Source organism: Dama dama, chromosome 33 (genome assembly GCF_033118175.1).
Source record: "Dama dama isolate Ldn47 chromosome 33, ASM3311817v1, whole genome shotgun sequence".
Classification (NCBI taxonomy): domain Eukaryota; kingdom Metazoa; phylum Chordata; class Mammalia; order Artiodactyla; family Cervidae; genus Dama; species Dama dama.
In genome coordinates this window covers 30,422,074-30,443,486 of record NC_083713.1, presented here as the reverse complement: position 1 = coordinate 30,443,486, position 21,413 = coordinate 30,422,074, and the positions used below count along the sequence as shown (strand labels likewise).

The 21,413-nt window shown below is 38.2% G+C and overlaps 1 protein-coding gene across 4 annotated transcripts in view; it reads left to right on the top strand.

Annotated features, from left to right (window-relative positions):
* CERS6 (ceramide synthase 6) overlaps positions 1-21,413 on the top strand; it is a 329,281-nt gene that overhangs the window by 178,506 nt on the left and 129,362 nt on the right. For all 4 annotated transcript variants that reach the window (XM_061135463.1, XM_061135465.1, XM_061135464.1 and 1 more), the window contains exon 4: positions 12,850-12,907. In XM_061135463.1, the coding sequence (XP_060991446.1) occupies positions 12,850-12,907 (58 nt within the window). The remainder of the gene's footprint in view (positions 1-12,849; positions 12,908-21,413) is intronic.

The following is a 21,413-nucleotide window of genomic DNA, read 5'->3' as shown; positions in this document are numbered from 1 at the left end:
CATATCTTTTCTCCTTGCTACACTATTTCTTTGGATTCCTAAACTGATTAAAGTTTGAAGGCTATCTTGGGAATTTAGATTGTATATCAGAGTTTCCAAGAAAAGAATCTTTAATCTCACCTTTGTTTCATTCTTTAAATTTATGGAATTTTTCAAGCTAAAGTCAGTTTACTTTCTTCCTAGCTAATGATCATCTCTGTTGTCTTCAATTAATAAAATTAGTGTCCCAGTAACAATTTGAAATGGAGAATACAGACTTAAAAATTGTTATCTCTGTTTAAAAATGTCTTCAGATGAAACCTATCAATTGTTTAACTAAGACTTCAAATCTATCTTCACTTCAAAATGCTGAATTCTAAAACTAATCTTTGCATGCTAAGTCACTTCAGTTGTGTCAGACTCATTGTGACCCTACGAATTATAGCCCTCCAGGCTCCTCTGTCCCTGGGATTCTCCTGGCAAGAATACTGGAGTGAGTTGCCATTTCCTAGTCCAGGGGATCTTTCCCAACTCAGGGGTCAAACCCATGTCTAATCTTTGAGGGGAGGTATTTTGGCTAAAAACCTGTGGAACAAGAAAGAAATATGTGTCTGCATCATTAACATGATTCAGTGATGTCTGATGGCTTTGTTAGACTTACTGAATGCAAAATATCATTGAAGGACCTAATTTTGTTCTACAAACCAAAAATCCAGCCAATCCACCAACTACCCAGATGATCAGAAGTCTGGCACCTGTGGCTCTGTAAAAAAAAAAAAAAAAAAAATTAATGTTGGCTTAATTTGTGAAATTTGATGTCTGTGCACTAGTGGACATTACATGCCTCCTGAGAGAATTGGCAGTGTATCAGGTGTCCATTGAGTATTTTCTGAACTGAGGGTGTCATTATCTGTTTCTAGTCTAGACCTTAAGGCTATGGGGCTTTAAGATATAGACAAAGGAGACCTGGTGTGAAAAATGAGGAGCCCTGTTTTCTTTCACCAAGTTATCTGGGAACATAGGGAAGTTACACATTTCTCTGAACCTGATGTTTTCGTTGGTAGAAAAGGGTGTGGATGGACCCCTTGGGATCACTACCTTCGCTGGTGAAAAAACAAGGCTATTCCATAGAGCAAGGCTGTTAAGAAAAGCTTGTGTTCGGGAGGGGGGATCGGGATGGGGAATACATGTAAATCCATGGCTGATTCATGTCAATGTATGACAAAAACCACTACAATATTGTAAAGTAATTAGCCTCCAACTAATAAAAATAAATGGAAAAGAAAACAAAAAAGCTTGTGTTCACATGAAAAGATGCTCAACATCACTCATTATCAGAGAAATGCAAATCAAAACCACAATGAGGTACCATCTCAAGCCAGTCAGAACGGCTGCCATCAAAAAGTCTACAAACAATAAATGCTAGAGAGGGTGTGGAGAAAAGGGAACCCTCTTACTCTGTTGGTGGGAATGCGAACTAGTACAGCTACTATGGAGAACAGTGTGGCGATTCCTTAAAAAACTGGAAATAGAACTGCCATACAACCCAGCAATCTCACTACTGGGCGTACATATTGAGGAAACCAGAACTGAAAAAGGCACATGTACCCCAATGTCATTGTAGCACTGTTTACCATAGCTAGGACATGAAAGCAACCTAGATGTCCATCGGCAAATGAATGGATAAGCAAGCTGTGGTACATATACACAATGGAATATTGTGTATTGTGTATTAAATACTGTGTAATAAATAATATTGTGTATTAAATACTCAGCTATTAAAAATGAATACATTTGAATCATTTCTAATGAGGTGGATGAAACTGGAGCCTATTATACAGAGTGAATTAAATCAGAAAGCAAAACACCAATACAGTATATTAACTCATATATATGGCATTTAGAAAGATGGTAATGATGGCCCTATATGCGAGACAGCAAAAGAGACACAGATATAAAGAATAGACTTTTGGACTCTGTGGGAGAGGGCAAGGGTGGAATGATTTGAGAGCACTGCATTGAAATGTGTATATTACCATATGTGAAATAGATCTCCAGTCCAGGTTCGATGCATGAGACAGGGGCGCTCAGGGCTGGTGCACTGCGACAACCCTGAGGGATGGGATGGGGAGGGAGGTGGGTGGGAGATTCAGGATGGGGGACACATGTACACCCATGGCTGATTTGTGTCAAAGTATGGCAAAAACCACTACAATATTGTAAAGCTATTAGCCTGCAATAAATAAATTAATTAATTAAAAATAAAAAAGAAAAGCTTGTGTTGAAACATAAAAATTGGGAGATGGATAACTTTGACTTATGTACACAGAAATATACCAGTGTTGCACTCAAATACCTGTAAGACCAAATCTTTGCCCTCAGTAAGCTGTTGTCCTACGAGGGTAAGCATCACACATTCATGACGCCGACGCTTAACCAGGGCTCTTGCCAAGTCATCTCACTTTGAGTGTATGCTTAACATTTGTGGAGAGAGGAAGAGAAGACAACAGAGAGTTTTATTTGCCCTCCTGCCTTAGCATCGAAAAGGAGCTTGAAAGTGGAGGCCATAGCTGTCAGAGTAATTCCACTGATTTTGCTTAATATGTTTGGAGAAAAAGCTATAGAGCAATGTACTTTGCAGTAAAAAGTATAACTTCTATTTTAACTTTTATGTTAAAATAAAGAGGCAGTATGTAGTAGAAAGGAGTGTGGTTCCTGGAATCAGATTGCCTGGGTTTGAATCCCCAAATTCATTACTTGCTAACTGTGCTTTTAGGCAAGTGACCTAAATTATTTCTCCATGTCCGTAGGATCGGAGTGATAGCGTCTACCCCATAGGGTTCTCATAAGATGAGAATAAGTTAGTACATAGAAAAGTCTATGATGGTAGCAGGCATAAAGTGAGTGCTCAAGGAATGCAGCTACTACTAACATAAAAATACTTAGTTGATCCTCAAGGAACACCTAGTAAATAGAAGTACTGTTCACTTCATAAAGATGATGATTAAGATGGCTATTAAGTTTGAAGCCACAGTTAACTTCACTTCAAAACTTTGTGGAAGTGAGTGTATCTGATACATAGAAACCTTTTTGAAGGGTTTTTTAAAGTCCTGATGTACTTGACTGGAGAAATGATGAAATATGAGTATACCATGTTTATACTGTAGCTTTGTTCATACCTTATGAAAGTCATAAGCTTTGAGGTTTTCAGTAAAAAAAACAGGAATTTAACCTTCTTTGTGGGGCTCCCCGGTGGCTCAGATGATAAAGAATCTGCCTGCAATGCGGGAGACCCAGGTTCGATCCTTGGGAGGTGAAAGGATAGATTTATGTAAAGTACAGTTGGCTTTCTGTGTCTATGGGTTCCAGTTCCACAAATTTCAACCAACCAGGGTTTGAAAATATTTGGGAAAAATAAGTCCAGAAAGTTTCAAAATGCAAAAGTTGAATTTGCCACATACTAGCAGCGGTGGTTGGAGAAGGAAATGGCAACCCATTCCAGTATTCTTGCCTGGAGAATCCCGTGGACAGAGAAGTCTGGTGGGCTGCAGTCCATGGGGTCGCAAAGAGTCAGACACGACTGATCGACTTCACTTCACTTCACTTAGCAGCCTGGTGGGCTGCCGTCTGTGGGGTTGCAGAGTCGGACACGATTGAAGTGACTTAGCAGCAGCAGCAGCAGCTATTTACATAACATTTACATTGTATTAGGTATTCTAGAAATGATTCAAAGTGTACAGGAGAATGTGTATAATTTGTAGGCAAACACTATACCATTTTATATAAGGGGCTTTAGCGTCCTTGGATTTTGATATTTGACATTGTTATTTGGTATCAATTCCCCATGGATACTGATGGACAACTGTATTGGTGGACAAAGTCTTTACTAACTAATTTCAGAATATTTTTTTCATTTATCGAACTCCATAGTTTCACTATGAAGAAGTAGAAGCAGTGATAGATTTTCTTTTCTTGGGCTCCAAAATCACTGAGGATAGTGACTGCAGCCATAAAATTAAAAGACAGTTGCTCCTTGGAAAGAAAACCTATGACAAACCTAAACAGCATATTAAAAAGCAGAGACATCACTGTGCTAGCAAAGGTCCATTCAGTCACAGCTATGGTTTTTCCAGTAGTCATGTATGGATATGAGAGTTGGTCCATAAAGAAGGCTGAGTGCTGAAGAACTGATGCGTTGGAATTGTGGTGCTGGAGAAGACTCTTGAGAGTCCCTTGGACTGCAAGCAGATCAAACCAGCTAATCCTAAAGGAAATCAATCCTGAGTATTCATTAGAAGGACTGATACTGAAGCTGAAGCTCTAATACTTTGGTCACCCGATGCAAAGAACTGACTCACTGGAAAAGACCCTAATGCTTGGAAGGATTGAAAGCAAAAGAAGAAGTGAGTGGCAGAGGATGAGATTGTTAGATAGTACCACCAACTCAATGGACATGAATTTGAGCAAATTCTGAGCGATAGTGGAGGACAGAGGAGCCTGGCGTGCTGCAGTCCTTGGGATCACAAAGAGGCAGACATGACTTAGCAATCGAACAACAATAGTAGTTTCACTTCATTTGTAATAATTTGCAAGATATATGAAGTTTAATATGAAGTTTATATTAAATTTCATGAAAAAAAGATGTAAGCCCTACTTCACTTTATTCATATATTTGGTAAGCAGTGTTTTTTTTTTTTAACCTTAAATGATGGAACAGTGAAAATGTGAAATGTCTCAAATTGATAAATTCAATCAGAATCAAAGGAACTACGTGCTAATAATGTGTTCTAATAAGGCATCCTAGTTTTTCATTCAGTAACAGTATTTTTTAATTATTATTTAGACCATTCCAGAGTTGACTTTCTTTGATTCCAAATTTCTTCTATATTGGTCATGTAAAAAAACTGCATTAGAAGCATTTAGCATGTCTTTCCCCTTTCTTACTCATATTTTGCACAGTTTCTGGAAATAGTTGATAAAATTATTTAATTAAAGACTATTTTGATTAAAATAAGCCTATAATTAGAGAAGTTAAAGGGAGTGCTCATACCATTAATAAAAATTCAGATGTCAATTTAGGAACTATTTCTCGCCAAACACTCTGCTGTCAGAAACACAAAGATAAATAATATTCAGTCATGCCTGCTTGGAGCTCACAAGCAAGTCAGAGGTTTGTGGCTGTAATCAAAGATGAGATAAGGAGGTAAGACACACACCATCAGAGAATTATAATGCTTTCATTGTTGCAGTGCTCAGAAAAGGTGGCTTCATGGAATAGCTAGCATTTTACATAAATCTCAAAGGAGGGATAGTGTTGCAGTACGTGGACAAGATGAGTGGCTAAGAGGGAAAAGGGTCCTGGGATATTACTGGTGACTTTAGGGAACACACTCAATATTGTTTAAGTGCCCTGGTATTGAGAAGAATCCCCAGTGCAGCCTTCCCTACTTCCAGTTTTGCAAGCAGCCAGTTTCTGTTCATCAGGACAGAGACTGTTCTCATCATGTGGTGTCTATGAATGGCCCCTTGGTTGGAAACACCACTTCAGCTGAATACATTGTCTTCAGTTTTCAGGTGTATAACGTCAAGAAGAGGCAGCAGAGCCTAACAGTTAAGAGCTGGGATGTTGAAATCATGCTGCCTGGTTCACAGTCCTATGTTCTCCCTTGCTAGCTGTGTGACCTTTGGCAAGTCAGTGAACCTCTCTGGGCTTGTTTCCTCATTGGAAGGAAAATTAGAGATGGTTAATAGTCCCTACTTTGTGGTGTGGAATAGTTTTCACTGAATGACTTTCTGCTTGTAAAGGGCTCAGAACAGCTGTTAACCCAGAGCAGGTACTCCAGAAATGTTGTAAAGAAATTGGCCCCATGGGCTGTTCTCTTTTCTCGAGGTTGGTGTGCTGAGTTGAGCTCAGGGAGCTACTTCTGGATGTCTGTCCCTGCATCTGCCTCCTCGATCAACCCCGGTGCCACGTGAGTGACCTGGCAGTAAAATACAAGACCTCAACACTCTGATTCTCTGCTTTTATGGCACGTTTTATGAGTCTTATTTTGACAAAGAACCCTTTCAGCCTTATTGTATAAGGACAATAAAACAGGTTCGGTGGGTGGTAGTTTTTACTGGCCACATTTTTCATTCTCATTTTCAGGCCTGATGGCTACAAAAGGTTTCCATGTCCAAACAAGTGTAGTGTGGAACACATCTAGGCAGAGAAATGCATGTTAATTCTGTGGAATTTGAGAGGAGGCTTTCGAGTCAGTGTTGCACTAGGTTTGTGTCCTGGTTTTGCCACTTAGCAACAGTCTGGACTTGGGCAAGCTACTCCTGAGGCCTCTCTGTCCAACAGAGGTTCCTCCCTTGCAGAGTTGCTTTCTCATCTGGAATCTTTCTGGGATTCTCTGGTGATTCTGAGCATCCTCCAACCACAGCTTAGGATCCAGCCAGCCCCTGGTTCTGACAACAGGCTCCACTGTGGGGTGGTTATCCTCAACCCTGTCGTCTGTGTCCTTTTGAGTTTATTCTTTCCTTAACAAAATCCCTCTTCTGCCTGTTTAGTGCTGCATTCATAAAGGCACATAGGTAAATTCATGCACCCACATTGCCATCTTCAACCAGACATCCTCTAAGTTTTTAAAGAAACATTCTTTTTTTTTAATAATATAAATGTATTTATTTTAATTGGAGGCTAATTACTTTACAATATTCTATTGATTTTGCCATACATTGACATGAATTCAACTATATTTCTCTTACCATGACCACAGTGTCTTGAAATTTCTCTGTATTAGAATAAATTTAATGCTTCCCTTCTCCAGTCCCTCCTTCCAGGAATATAATCTGAGAATTCATCCTTTGATTATTGTTTTTAAATATTTTGTACTAAATTGCCCCTTAAGAACAGTAGTGTTTAATTGGACATTATTTGCCCAAATTGCCCCATGAAATTTACAGCAATTATTTATGTTGTTAACAATATTCCTTTTATTCTAAAATCAGTCTTTTTGAAGTCTTAACTTTTGTTTGTATTTCCGTGGGTTGGGATTGACCAAAGTAATTTGTTTAGTAATGGTTAAAGAGTAATGTATTTTCAGAGCTTTTGATTATCTGAGAATGTTTTACATATTTTTCTTTTTAACAAATGAAAGCAATTTGGTTGGCAGTAGCTTTCTTTGATGGAGTGTTCTCTCTTTTCTATAAATTTAGTGATGCAAAGGAAAAGTTAAGACCACTGGATATTTCTCCTTTGATGGTGACATATTTTCTTTTTTTTTTTTTTCATTTATTTTTATTAGTTGGAGGCTAATTACTTCACAACATTGCAGTGGGTTTTGTCATTCATTGACATGAATCAGCCATGGAGTTACATGTATTCCCCATCCTGATCCCCCCTCCCACTTCCCTCTCCACCTGATTCCTCCGGGTCTTCCCAGTGCACCAGGCCCGAGCACTTGTCTCATGCATCCCACCTGGGCTGGTGATCTGTTTCACTTTAGATAATATACATGCTCTTCTCTCGAAACATCCCACCCTCACCTTCTCCCATAGAGTCCAAAAGTCTGTTCAGTACATCTGTGTCTCTTTTTCTGTTTTGCATATAGGGTTATCATTACCATCTTTCTAAATTCCATATATATGTGTTAGTATGCTGTAATGTTCTTTATCTTTCTGGCTTACTTCACTCTGTATAATGGGCTCCAGTTTCATCCATCTCATTAGAACTGGTTCAAATGAATTCTTTTTAATGGCTGAGTAATATTCCATGGTGTATATGTACCACAACTTCCTTATCCGTTCATCTGCTGATGGGCATCTAGGTTGCTTCCATGTCCTGGCATTTTCAATTGATTTGTATATTGATTTTTTTGTTTTTGTGCATGGATATTGAAGGATTTTTTTTTTAACCCAAGGATTCAAAATTTGTCAGGATGTGGCTTTGAATTGATATTGTTCAGAATACAATTTTGACCTTATTCTTTTCAGTCAATTTTTTTTCCCAGTTGTATCTTTGGTTATTCCTTCTGTTTAAAGCCTTCACTTGAGTTTTCTCAGAAGCAGCTATAATTAGACTTGATTTTTCCGATTCTCTGGATCTTAGGTGTTCTTTCATCTATTGGTTCTTTTCTGCAGCCCTATGGAGATGGTTTATCTTCTACATCATTGATTTTTAGCAGAACATGTGTACATTTTTTCTTCCCCTCCCCCTCATGTGGATAATATTCCTTCACTTCATTTTTAGAATCCTTATATTGCTTTTTTGTTTCACTTATAATCTCTTTTTATCTTATCCAGTAGTCTTTTACTAATTTGTGGCTTTCTTTTTCTGATTTTAGGAGACATATCTAACAACACCAAATGCTTTTCTAAAAATGACATCTGATTCCTCCAGGGAGTTAACTTTAGGAGATGGTTCTTTCTTTGGATCCTTAGCATGCTCTTTTCTTTCCATATTTATGCAATACTTCTTAGTAGATCTGTATTGACATTTAGATTTTTTTCATTCCTGAATTTGGAAATATCCATCTAGACCTGCTCGCAGAGATGTATAGATTGACTTTTACCCCACTCTCTGTTCTCTTTTTTGCTGGTAAAAGTCCTCTTTTAGATCTCTGACCTTGTAGCAGGTTGATGACTATAGGTCTTGGTCTACTTTCAGTGGACCAGAAGAATTTCACATAGAGCAGCTATCTCTATATCTTGTTCTCTGTCACTTATATGGGTTGTAAGAACTCCAACCTCCAGAATGCAACACCACCATGAATCATTTTGCCCTTAAGTCACCTTCTCTGTAATTGGAATTCCCGGGGTGCTAAGTACTTCCTTTTTTCTTACTCATCTTTTGAACAGTCATGAATTGACAGAGTGGGGGTATTCTCCTCCTGCCTCAAAAGTTTCATTCATGACAGAGGGCTGTCTAGGTTTCTGAGTGATGTAGATTTTTGCATTTCTGTGCAAGATGTAAAAAGTGGAGACAGGAAGATATACTCAGATTTTCCTACTTCCTTTAAGACCAATAGCTTGTTTCTTGTTGCCTCTAATTACATTTTTATTTCTAATTTTATTCTTAATCTTTTTTTTTCTTCTGTAAATTCTTTGATTCCTGCAATAGGTACAAGGTCATGTTTTCCTTTTTGTGGTTGCTTGCACCTTTATTTACCTTTCTTTTTAATAGATATTTTAGTTGAGAGGGGTTGTGTCAATGGCTGGTAGCTAGGCACCATTTAAAACTGTAACTTACATGAAACTATAAAAATAAAACAAAGGACTTCCTGAATGTGGAAAAATTCTTGAAAATATTACTTCTGTAGATATTTGGTGAAAATAAACTCTGCCTTATAGATATTCATCACAAATTGTTATTCAAATGATGGAGGCATTCATGTTCCTATAATACAAGCTACGTCTTAATGAAAACTGGGTCATTTTATGAAAGAAAATGTAGTTACATGAGTGATTATAGGGGTTCCAATGACTTTCATAAACTTTTTTTGTTATCCGTAAAAACTGCCTGATCTAAGTATCTTATACAGTTCATGGGGTTCTCACGGCAAGTTTACTGGGAGTTTGCTGTTCCTTCCTCCAGCGGATCATGTTTTGTCAGAACTCTCCACTGTGATTCATCCATCTTGGGTGCCCCTGCATGGCATGACTCATAGCTTCATTGAGTTATGCAAGTCCCTTTGACGTGACAAGGCAGTGAAGGGGAGGCGAAGAGGGCAAAGAAGAGGGCAACAGAGGATGAGATGGTAGAATGACATCACCGATGCAATGGGCATGAACTTGGACAACTCCAGGAGATGGTGAGGGACAGGAAAGCCTGGCATGCTGCAGTCCATTGGGTCACAAGAAGTTGGGCTTGATTTGATGACTGAACAACAAATGTTCTAGAGCTGAAACAGCTGTTATAAATGGTTTAGTCTAGGAGTTGTGAATTCATTTGTCTTCAGGGACCAAAAAGTAACTTGCAAATGCATGAATTAGGCTGGTTTAATACAATCATGAGTCAGAGGAACTAGAGAGAAGTGGAAATTACTTTTTCCATCAAATCCTTAGGACATCAGTATATCAAAACAGTGTAAATATCAAAAACAGTATAATATAAACCACTCTCCCATTATAGAGATGGAATTGAGGTCAAGAGATATCAATAGGTTTGCTCAAAGTTAAGAGAATCTATGAATCTTGACCAGAATCAGCTATATAATTCTAGGGACCAATGAACAATAAAATATGGTGCTCCTTATTCAACAATTATTAAGAATTTCAAGATAGTAACAGCAAAACATTAAACCTAGCATCATACTCTGTGTAAACTGCATGTGTTACACACCCTTAGAGCCATACCTGATCTTCACTTCTGATTTAGAATTTATGCATCCTAACAGAAAGAAACACACAGATACTCTCACCCACAGCCACCAAAAAAATGGATAATGGAGATGGGTTTAAAATTAAGGCCTTGACTTTGACACTGCAGTAAGTAAACTGACTTTACTTAGAAGAGGGCTTTTGTAAGAAGTTTTAGAATCATTGCTTTTTGTTCCTGTCTGAATTCAGGTTTTATGGATTATTAGTTGATGATTTTCAATCCTAAAGTTTAAAGCTCTTCTCTAAAGGTTACTTCTGACTTGAATTCCAGGATGTTTGAAGAGTCGGTCAGTCCAGGAATGAAACTCAGGGACATTTGTGTCTACCATTGAGTCTTACTCAGCTCTCTGAGCTCCCTATTATTGTTCTTTTCTTCTTACCTCAAAAGAGCTTTGTAACCCGAATCATCTCCTCAAATAACCTTTACAAAAAAATCTTACTTGTTATGGTTTATCAGAAGGGAAGGGGAAAGGGATAAATTAGAATGGAATTAACATATACACACTACTATAAATAAGATAGATAACAAGGACCTACTGCATTGCACAGGGAACTCTACTCAATATGTTTTAATAACCTGTAAGGGAAATTAATCTGAAAAAGAATATATATATATATATACATATATATATATATAGACCATACTGTTGACCATATATATACTATACTGTAGACCATATATATAATTATGGTCTATAATTCATGGCAGTCGCAAAAGAGACGGACATGAGTTAGCTAGTAAACAACAAAAACAATATGTATATATAATGTATAACTAATGTATCACTGTGCTGTACATCTGAAATTAACATGACATTGTAAGTCAACTATACTTCAACTAAAATCAGACTCAAAGAGCAAAAAAAAAACAAAAATTCTTATTTGAGATTTTTACATGGCTTGCAAACACAGAAAGCAAATTATCTCATGGCAAAGTTGACTAATCACTTTCTCCTTTGTGTTCACTTACAACTTGTAACCCAAGATACCAGGAGCAGCATGATCGCAGGAATTCTGTTTTGTGACATCAACCAGTTTTTATTTTGTTTTATTTTTTCCCAATTATTTTTATTAGCTGGAGGCTAATTACTTTACAATATTGTGGTGGTTTTTGCCATACATTGACATGAATCAGCCATGGATTTACATGTGTTCCCCATCCTGATCCCCCCTCCCACCTCCCTCCCCATCCCATCCCTCTGGGTCATCCCAGTGCACCAGCCCCGAGCACTTGTCTCATGCATCCAACCTGGACTGGCGATCTGTTTCACACTTGATAATATACATGTTTTGATGCTGTTCTCTCAGATCATCCCACCCTCGCCTTCTCCCATAGAGTCCAAAAGTCTGTTCTATACATCTGTGTCTCTTTTTCTGTCTTGCATATAGGGTTATTATTACCATCTTTCTAAATTCCATATATATGCGTTAGTATACTGTATTGGTGTTTATCTTTCTGGCTTACTTCACTCTGTATAATGGGCTCCAGTTTCATCCATCTCATTAGAACTGATTCAAATGAATTCTTTTTAATGGCTGAGTAATATTCCATGGTGTATATGTACCATAGCTTCCTTATCCATTCGTCTGCTGATGGGCATCTAGGTTGCTTCTACGTCCTGGCTATTATAAACAGTGCTGTGATGAACATTGGGGTACATGTGTCTCTTTTAGATCTGATCAACCAGTTTTTAAAGGCACAACTATTTACACTCAGAAAAATAAAATGAAATTGGTAATTGAGTACCAGGTGAAGATGTTTTTTGCAGTAACCATATATTATATATATGCACACATACACTATATATAAGTTACATCAAGTCTTGGTATTTATGTAAAGTCTTTAAAAGAGGTAAACATTCAATTCATTTAACATTGAAAGAGAACTTAAAGATTTTCCTCATTAAAAAAGTGACCATCTAACAGCTTGACAGAGTTTGGGATAGTATAAGGTTGTTGCTAACAGTTGTACATCAGATGGACGGTTTGGATTCCAGATAGGTTCCTTTAGTGATATCCAGAAAGATGCCAATAAAAACTTGTTGAAAGATGAAGGGAAAAAATGTTACCTACTTTAAAAATACTAAAGTTTAAAAAAAAAAATGAACATCAGTTAAGTCATTTACTTAATCTCTGAATCAGGCAAAGAATTCAAAACTATCTTATATACCTTCATATTGTTCAAATCTATCCATTCATGAGCCATGAACTAAAGGAAATTCACATGCTGGAAGAAGAAAAGATGAGTGAATGGGCAAACATAATAACTGAATAAAAGAAAAATTGTTACAAATATAATTGTTAATATTTAAAATATTTACTGTATGCCACTCATGAGTGTACATGTTTAGCCTGCATTGAAGTCACTAATTATGTTTAGTTGGGGCAAAGCTCTGTGTGTGTGTGGGGGGGTGGTTCATTTAATGGAATTTTTTCACTCATTTCAGAATGTGCTATGAAATATTTAAACTGAGTATCACAGAATGCTTTTTAAACTTTCCACAGGTGGAAATTTTCATATGGCCTTTATATATTTACCTATGGAATCCGGTTCCTGAAAAAGGTAGGATCTGTCAAATTATTTTATATAATTCTCATGTAACTGTAAGTCTATATCTCATGTTTTATGTTGTGACAGAAGTAGTATTTTAAACAGTCATAACAGACTTGCTACGAGTTATTTGTGCGTTTTCTTTGGTTTATAAAAATATTGGTGATTTATTCTTTATAGTAAATAACTTTTAGGCATATGTAGAAAATAGTTTTGAAAATAATTTGTTTTTCCACGGATAGATATTGCTAAGTTCTCGGACCACTCTAGTTGGTTATCTGCTACCCATAGGCTTTAGGAACTTATAAAATTCATCTGAGGCTCAAAAAGAAGTTAGAGTTACCACATCACACAACTGAAAAAGGTCAATTGTGGCATTGTGTGTTATTACCATAGCCTTTGCCAGTAGAAATTAGAATTTAGTGTCTTGCAAAGCTACCAACAAGGTGACACCAAGTGCCAGTGGAAAATTCCATTCCTTCCCTAGACTGTGCTTTGCTGTTCTTCAGAAACCAAGGCACTGTTACCTATAAAAACAATTCTTTGAGGCTGTCATAGTCTTTTTCTTCATTATTTCATTGCTTAATAGCACTAACAAGTTAGGCTGCTTAACTTTGTCTCATGAAGACATATAATAGCAGTAACCAGTTAGGCTGCTTAACTTCAAGTCTCACAGTCATACAATAGTGAGTTGGCAGAAGGTGGAAACTTATTTTTAAAAATATTTTATGGTGTTAACCTTTAAAGTGGTATCAGTGTTATCTTTATTTGGCACATTTTTATTTTCAAAGTGGGGCATTGTGCCAAGTGACATTCCGTACTTGTAAATTCTCATGTAAATATTTGTATGAAAATTACATTTTTATTTTTTGAGTCTGAGTTGTAAGATATTGTCTGCCTGTGGCAAATTCTATTATAAATAATGGTTGTTTCCCAGTATCATAGTCTCCTAGAGGAAATATTCTTTTTTGCTTCTTCTCTTATCCTTTAGCAACTGCACTTATTTTTCACTTAATAAGACTACATGGCCCAGCGGCCATTTGAATAGATTTAAAAGAATGAACTTCACTTTGTACACTAAGTATGAAGACATTCTCAACTGGGGTAAATAAATGTGGTGGAAAGTGCTTATTTTGGAACCCTACTGTTCCAGTTTTTAAGTTTACTTATCTGGAGGGAAATGAAAAGAATTGGCTGTAGAGCTGTAGAGAGAAAAAATGGCTATAGAGCTTTTTTACTTCCAACTTTACTACCTCGGAAGAGGAAATAACTTTGGATGGAATTTCAGCTGACTTGGGAGAGCTGGGCTTCATGGGAATATTGAGTTGCTAACTGAGGTCACGGTTTGAAATTCATGTCAGATTCTGTCAATGATGGTGAGCAAGGAGAGATGGTGAGAGCTAGGATCACTTTTTTGCCCTTTTCCCTAGATCTGCAGGATGTGGTCTCTTTTAAAAGCTCTCATTCAGCAAGCCTGGCCATCTGTCATCAGAACAGGAAACACTTTGACACAGCTCTGCTTCATTCTGTCCCTACACAGACCGAATGGAACCAAATGGAAGTAGTTTTCATTCCCTAGTTCTCAATAGCTCTGTAGAAGGCAGTAAGAGAGTTTCTCAATAGAATGTTTGCTTGAAAACTGTTGTTCCTTAGATTGTAACCGTTTCAGTTGCTTCTATATGTAGTAAATGCTTAAAAATGGAAAGAGAGCTAGATGTTGTTCTTGTTGGATTAATTTGTATTGGGGGTTTCTTCCTTTGATACTAAGAAGCACTCAGTTTGGGATGAGCTGTATGGTTTAGTGTTTAGTCATAATGCAAGATAGAAACGTGTACATAGAATCCATATGACTGAGCTAACTGCAAAGGACATCATAAGCTATCTTGTCCAACTCTTTCATTTCACAGCTGAGGAAGCAGAAATCCAGAAAGGGTAGGTGGCATTCTACAGGTCACACAGTGAGTTTATGAAAGGGATGAATCTGAAGTGAAACACACACTGCTATCTCTTATTCTAGTACTTTCCCCCACTTTATCAGCCTGCCTTAACCTCAGCATGGCTTTCAGATGACTTCCTTCTTTGGTTAAGTTAGGAAACTTAACCTAATGTAGTTGTTGTTTCTGTTTGTAGAACTTTAAATATATTTCTGTTAGCTTGTTGGAATGGACTATATATTTGCCCATCTAACCAATAAGGAAAAAAAGTTGTTATGAAGTCAGCATCAGAAAAAAATCAAAACAAGGTATTTCTAATTTTCACAGTACCCTAAATATTTTAAAATAAAATGCCAGGGTAGTGGACCAATTTTAAAAGGTGAAAGGCCACAGCTGCTTCTTATTCCCAGCATCCAAAACGTGGATTATTACATGTGCTGTTAGAAAAATACCTGGGCAACTTGCACTGTACAACTTTTTTCTGCTTTTAGGGCAAATGAATCTGATATGACTCATCTTCTAGGGTATATTGAAAGTGAAGTTGCTCAGTCGTGTCTGATTCTTTGCAACGCCATGGACTATAGCCTACTAGGCTTCTCCATCCATGGGATTTTCCAGGCAAGTGTACTGGAGTGGGTTGTTATTTCCTTCTCCAGGGGATCTTCCTGTCCCAGGGATCGAACCCAGGTCTCCTGCATTATAGGCAGACACTTTACCCTCTGAGCCAGCAGGGAAGCCTTAAGGTGTATTAAGTAGGGTGTATTAAGTAACCTTAAATAACCTTTCTACCCTAAAATTCTATGACCCATTAAAGATATACTTACCAAATTCAAAACACCATGCACCTGGGACTTCCCTGGTGGTGCAGTGGATAAGAATCCACTTGCCAGTGCAGGAGACACGGGTTCAATCCCTGATCCCAGAAGATCCCACGTGCCTTGGAACAGCTAAGCCTGTGTGCCACAGGTGTTGAGCCTGTGCTCCAGAACCAGGGAGCCACAGCTACTGAGCCCATGTGCCACAACTACTCAGGCCCAGCACCTAGAACCCATGCTCCACAGCAAGAGAAGCCACCACAATGAAAAGCTTGTGCACCGCAACTAGAGAGTAGTTCCCATTCTCTGCAACTAGAGAAAAGTCTGAGCAGCAATGAAGACTCATTATAGACAAAAATAAAATTAATTAATTAATTTAAAAATACCATGCACCCGTGATAGAGAATCTTAAAAAGTAAAAAAACAAATCAATTAATAAATAAATTTTGAAAACCGTAGAATTTTAGATGTAAAAGTTTTAACATACCTAGCATCTAAATACCTCATTTTCTTTTTTTTATTTCAAGATTGCCTTTATTTATTTTTTTTCCATTTATTTTTATTAGTTGGAGGCTAATTACTTTACAATATTGTAGTGGTTTTTGCCATACATTGACATGAATCAGCCATAGATTAACATGTATTCCCCATCCCGATCCCCCCTCCCACCTCCCTCTCCACCCGATCCCTCTGGGTCTTCCCAGTGCACCAGCCCCGAGCACTTGTCTCAGGCATCCAACCTGGGCTGGTGATCTGTTTCACCATAGATAATATACATGTTTCGATACTGTTCTCTCGAAACATCCCACCCTCGCCTTCTCCCACAGAGTCCAAAAGTCTGTTCTGTACATCTGTGTCTCTTTTTCTGTCTTGCATATAAGGTTATTATTACCATCTTTCTAAATTCCATATATATTTGTTAGTATACTGTATTGGTGTTTATCTTTCTGGCTTACTTCACTCTGTATAATGGGCTCCAGTTTCATCCATCTCATTAGAACTGATTCAAATGAATTCTTTTTAGTGGCTGAGTAATATTCCATGGTGTATATGTACCACAGCTTCCTTATCCATTCATCTGCTGATGGGCATCCAGATCGCTTCCATGTCCTGGCTATTATAAACAGTGCTGTGATGAACATTGGGGTGCACTTGTCTCTTTCAGATCTGGTTTCCTCGGTGTGTATGCCTGGAAGTGGGATTGCTGGGTCATATGGCAGTTCTATTCCCAGTTTTTTAAGAAATCTCCACACTGTTCTCCATAGCGGCTGTACTAGTTTGCATTCCCACCAACAGTGTAAGAGGGTTCCCTTTTCTCCACACCCTCTCCAGCATTTATTGCTTGTAGACTTTTGGATAGCAGCCATCCTGACTGGCGTGTAATGGTACCTCATTGTGGTTTTGATTTGCATTTCTCTGCTAATGAGTGATGTTGAGCATCTTTTCATGTGTTTGTTAGCCATCTGTATGTCTTCTTTGGAGAAATGTCTTTTTAGTTCTTTGGCCCATTTTTTGATTGGGTTATTTATTTTTCTGGAATTGAGCTTCAAGAGTTGCTTGTATATTTTTGAGATTAATCCTTTATCTGTTGCTTTGTTTGCTATTATTTTCTCCCAATCTGAGGGCTGTCTTTTCACCTTGCTTATAGTTTCCTTTGTTGTGCAAAAGCTTTTAAGTTCCATTAGGTCCCATTTGTTTATTTTTCCTTTTATTTCCAATATTCTGGGAGGTGGGTCATAGAGGATCTTGCTGTGATTTATGTCGGAGAGTGTTTTGCCTATGTTCTCCTCTAGGAGTTTTATAGTTTCTGGTCTTAATTTAGATCTTTAATCCATTTTGAGTTTATTTTTGTGTATGGTGTTAGAAAGTGTTCTAGTTTCATTCTTTTACAAGTGGTTGACCAGTTTTCCCAGCACCACTTGTTGAAGAGGTTGTCTTTTTTCCATTGTATATCCTTGCCTCCTTTGTCAAAGATAAGGTGTCCATAGGTTCGTGGATTTATCTCGGCTTTCTATTCTGATCCATTGATCTATATTTCTGTCTTTGTGCCAGTACCATACTGTCTTGATGACTGTGGCTTTGTAGTATAGTCTGAAGTCAGGCAGGTTGATTTCTCCAGTTCCATTCTTCTTTCTCAAGACGACTTTGGCTATTCGAGGTTTTTTGCATTTCCATACAAATTGTGAAATTATTTGTTCTAGTTCTGTGAAAAATACCATTGGTAGCTTGATAGGGATTACATTGAATCTATAGATTGCAAAAGGGTAGTATAGCCATTTTGACAATATTGATTCTTCCAATCCATGAACATGGTATATTTCTCCATCTGTTTATGTCCTCTTTGATTTCTTTCATCAGTGTTTTATAGTTTTCTATGTATAGGTCTTTTGTTTCTTTAGGTAGGTATACTCCTAAATATTTCATTCTTTTTGTTGCAATGGTGAATGGTATTGTTTCCTTAATTTCTCTTTCTGTTTTCTCATTGTTAGTGAATACCTCATTTTCTAAATGAAGTTATGAAGTGTCAATCTCTAGTAAGAATAGTTTGAGTTTTCTCTGCCATATTTATATACATTTAGGCTGAATATTTCAATTTTATTAAATGTTGTTAACCTTTCCAACCCGAATTGGCTTAATCCTGTGGGGAAAATATACTTATTTCCCTGGATTTACCAAGTCATTGTAGATTTTCAGTGTGTGTGTGTGTGTGTGTGTATATATATATGAAAGATTGAAGTACCTTCAGTTTAAGAATATTGTTTGTATTGAGAAATAAGGCAATCGAAAGTTTTAAAATACGTATAAACTAAGTTTATGTCAGTACACACTTGTGCTGTCTTAGTCTGAGTCCTCTGGGAAACAGATGCCAAGAAGAGATTAAATGTGCAAGAAATTGATGAGCAAAATGTCTCAAAAAGATAATGGAGAGGGAGGTGGCCAGGAAGCTAGAAGAGCCTTCAGACCACAATGTAAGTCTGACCATGAGTGCCGGAGAGAGGGAAGGAAGGAAAGTGTGGATGGAGCTCTAAGACCACTTGCTGTGCCTTTCCAAGGAGAATGCAGTCAGGCCGCTGGGCAGCCCTGGAGCCACTGTGGATCATCAGAGGAGATGTACGTCTCCCAGAAATGGGCTTGCTGACGTATTCCTGGCGTGCTCAGTCATGGGCTGCCAGCAGTCTTTGAGCAGTGGAGCCTTCACGCAAACACAGCTGTAGATTTTATTGCCCAGCACTGGGGCCATGAGTCAGCCACACTCCCAGCAGTCCAAGATCTAAGAGGCGCATTCTCATGGTTGCCTGCTGCTGCTAAGTCGCTTCAGTCATGTCTGACTCTCTGCGACCCCATAGACCAGGCTCCTCTGTCCCTGGGATTCTCCAGGCAAGAATACTGGAGTGGGTTGCCATTTCCTTCTCCCTCATGGTTGCCACATGTGCTTAATTTTTTAACATATTGCAGTTTTTCTGAAGAAAGGCTATATGATGGGAAAAGACCTATGTGACTAGAAATAGTTTTCATATGCCAGATATTTAGACGCATGAGAGAAATATTGATCTATTGTACTTTTTATCATTTATTCTGTGTTGATTTCCCCTCCATTGTGTCATAGTTCCTATAGCTGATGTGTGAACATATCTTCAGAGCAGGACACAGGCTGACTTCCCGCATGAATTGTCTCAGGGTCCTTGGCACTTACCTCCCTCTTGTACTGACCCAGTATAGGTGATAAATTGTGTGGCCACCTTATGAATAGTTCTATAATAAAGGATGAAATCATTGGCCCCATATTTTCAGACATCCTACAAAGAAAGTGTGTGTGTGTGTGTGTGTTCACTCATAGGAAATCAACAAAATGTTTTCTATAGTTTTATGATGACAGATAAGAGGGTGCACCTCATTTATGGTGAGAGGCTAATGCTTAGGTATGCAGATGTTAATATGCTGTCTTTCTTTCCTAGCTCCAAGCTGCCTTTAGAGACAGCAGTAACTCTGATGATGGAAGTAGACCCTGGCAGGCATAAACCTTACACACACGTTAGTGAACTATTAAGTGAAGTCATTGTTGAGTTAGTAGAATGTATTTAAATGTAGAATCTAAACTATTTCAATTGTTTTAATAGTCTGCTCCTGTAATTGCTGATACAAGTGACTCTTTGCTCCGTAAATATGATTGGCAGAGACATGTACTTTCATAAAAGAAGACACAGAATTAGTTGAGGTACTCTGAAGTCCCAGCACACGGTGTACTCGTACAAATTAATACATTTTTCTAGGTCTTGAAATGAACCATATGTCAAACCTTTGAAAATAGAGTAAGTTATCTCTCACTTATTATTACCTTTTTTCTCATTTGTAGGTGGAAGTTTATATTGAGTAGAGTTCCTTAAATACTTTCTTTGTGTTCCTTTACTAATTTTTAAAAAATATAGTGTCACAGGAAGTCCATGAGATACATTCGCAACCGGGACTTCGGTAAATATTTTTTTCTACGTTATCTATCCATTAGGCTAATATAGTAACAATTTTTTGACCATAGGGCACATTTTATATCACAGTTTTCTACACATGCATGCATGTGTGTGTGGTAAGTCACTTCAGTTGTGTCTGACTCTTTGTGACCCTGTGGACTGTAGCCTGCCAGGCTACTCTGTCCATGGGGATTCTCCAGGCAAGAATACTAGAGTGGGTTAGGCGGTCTTCCTGACCCAGGGATTGAACCTGCGTCTCTTATGTATCTAACATTGGCAGGCGGGTCCTTTACCACTAGCAAAACCTGGAAAGCCTGTACACATTCATATAGATAATTAAAGTTTACTCAAAATATATCTCTACCTAATCTTTCTATCAGTCAGGGTCTCCATGAGGAGACAGAAACCACAGGAGTGATTCTTGGAATGAATATAATGTAAAGGATTATAAACCAAGAGCAAGTCACTAAGACGGTATTATTCAGAGTAATCGATCTGTTTGCTACCAGTCTGCCATGAGATAAGAAGCTTGACTTGAATGTAAATCAACTCACTGCTTCTTTTTTTGAGAGAGTCTACCTCTGAAGAAGAGTCAGCTGAACTGAACAGTGTGCTTAGCAATGTAGTTAATTGACATTCTGATGAAACAATAACAAATGTTTCAAGGACTGGCGCTTGTCTGCCCATAACACTTTGCTCAGTGCTGCACCGAGGTCTTGTGAAGGCAGTAATGGCAGGAAGAAGCTACAGCTCTGAGGATGGGGGCTTATAGGAAGGGGTTGGAGTTATTAGAACCCAGACACTTGAAGAAGGAACCATGGATCTGGACAGGCCTTCTGCTGAGAAAACGCTGACTGGCTATTGTGTTTCTCAGAAACCACAAGGAGGCCGATTCTGAGAATGAGGGAAGAGTGCAACCAACTGCAGCCACTGGGATGAACTATCTGGGGTGCAGATGCAATGCTGGAGGGTGGGGTGGGAGGGGGGCTGGGGGGTGAAGGCGAGAACGGGAAGCAAAACAGAAAGGAGCACATCCTTTCTTCATCTAGCAGTCTTCCTGCCTCCTCTAGTGCCTACCTAGAGTCAGAGCTCAGCAAGGGACCAGCTCCTTGGAGCCAGCTCAAGACTGTCCACCTTATGAAATCGTGAGTGAGAGTTAGATGGGGGAGTGAGACTGCCTCTAAGGGATAAGTAAGACATGAGAAAAAGAAACAAGCACAGAGTGTTTTATTAGATAAGGCTGCTGCTATCACTGCTGGACGTCTGACTCTTCGCAAACCTTTGGACCATCGTGCGCCATGCT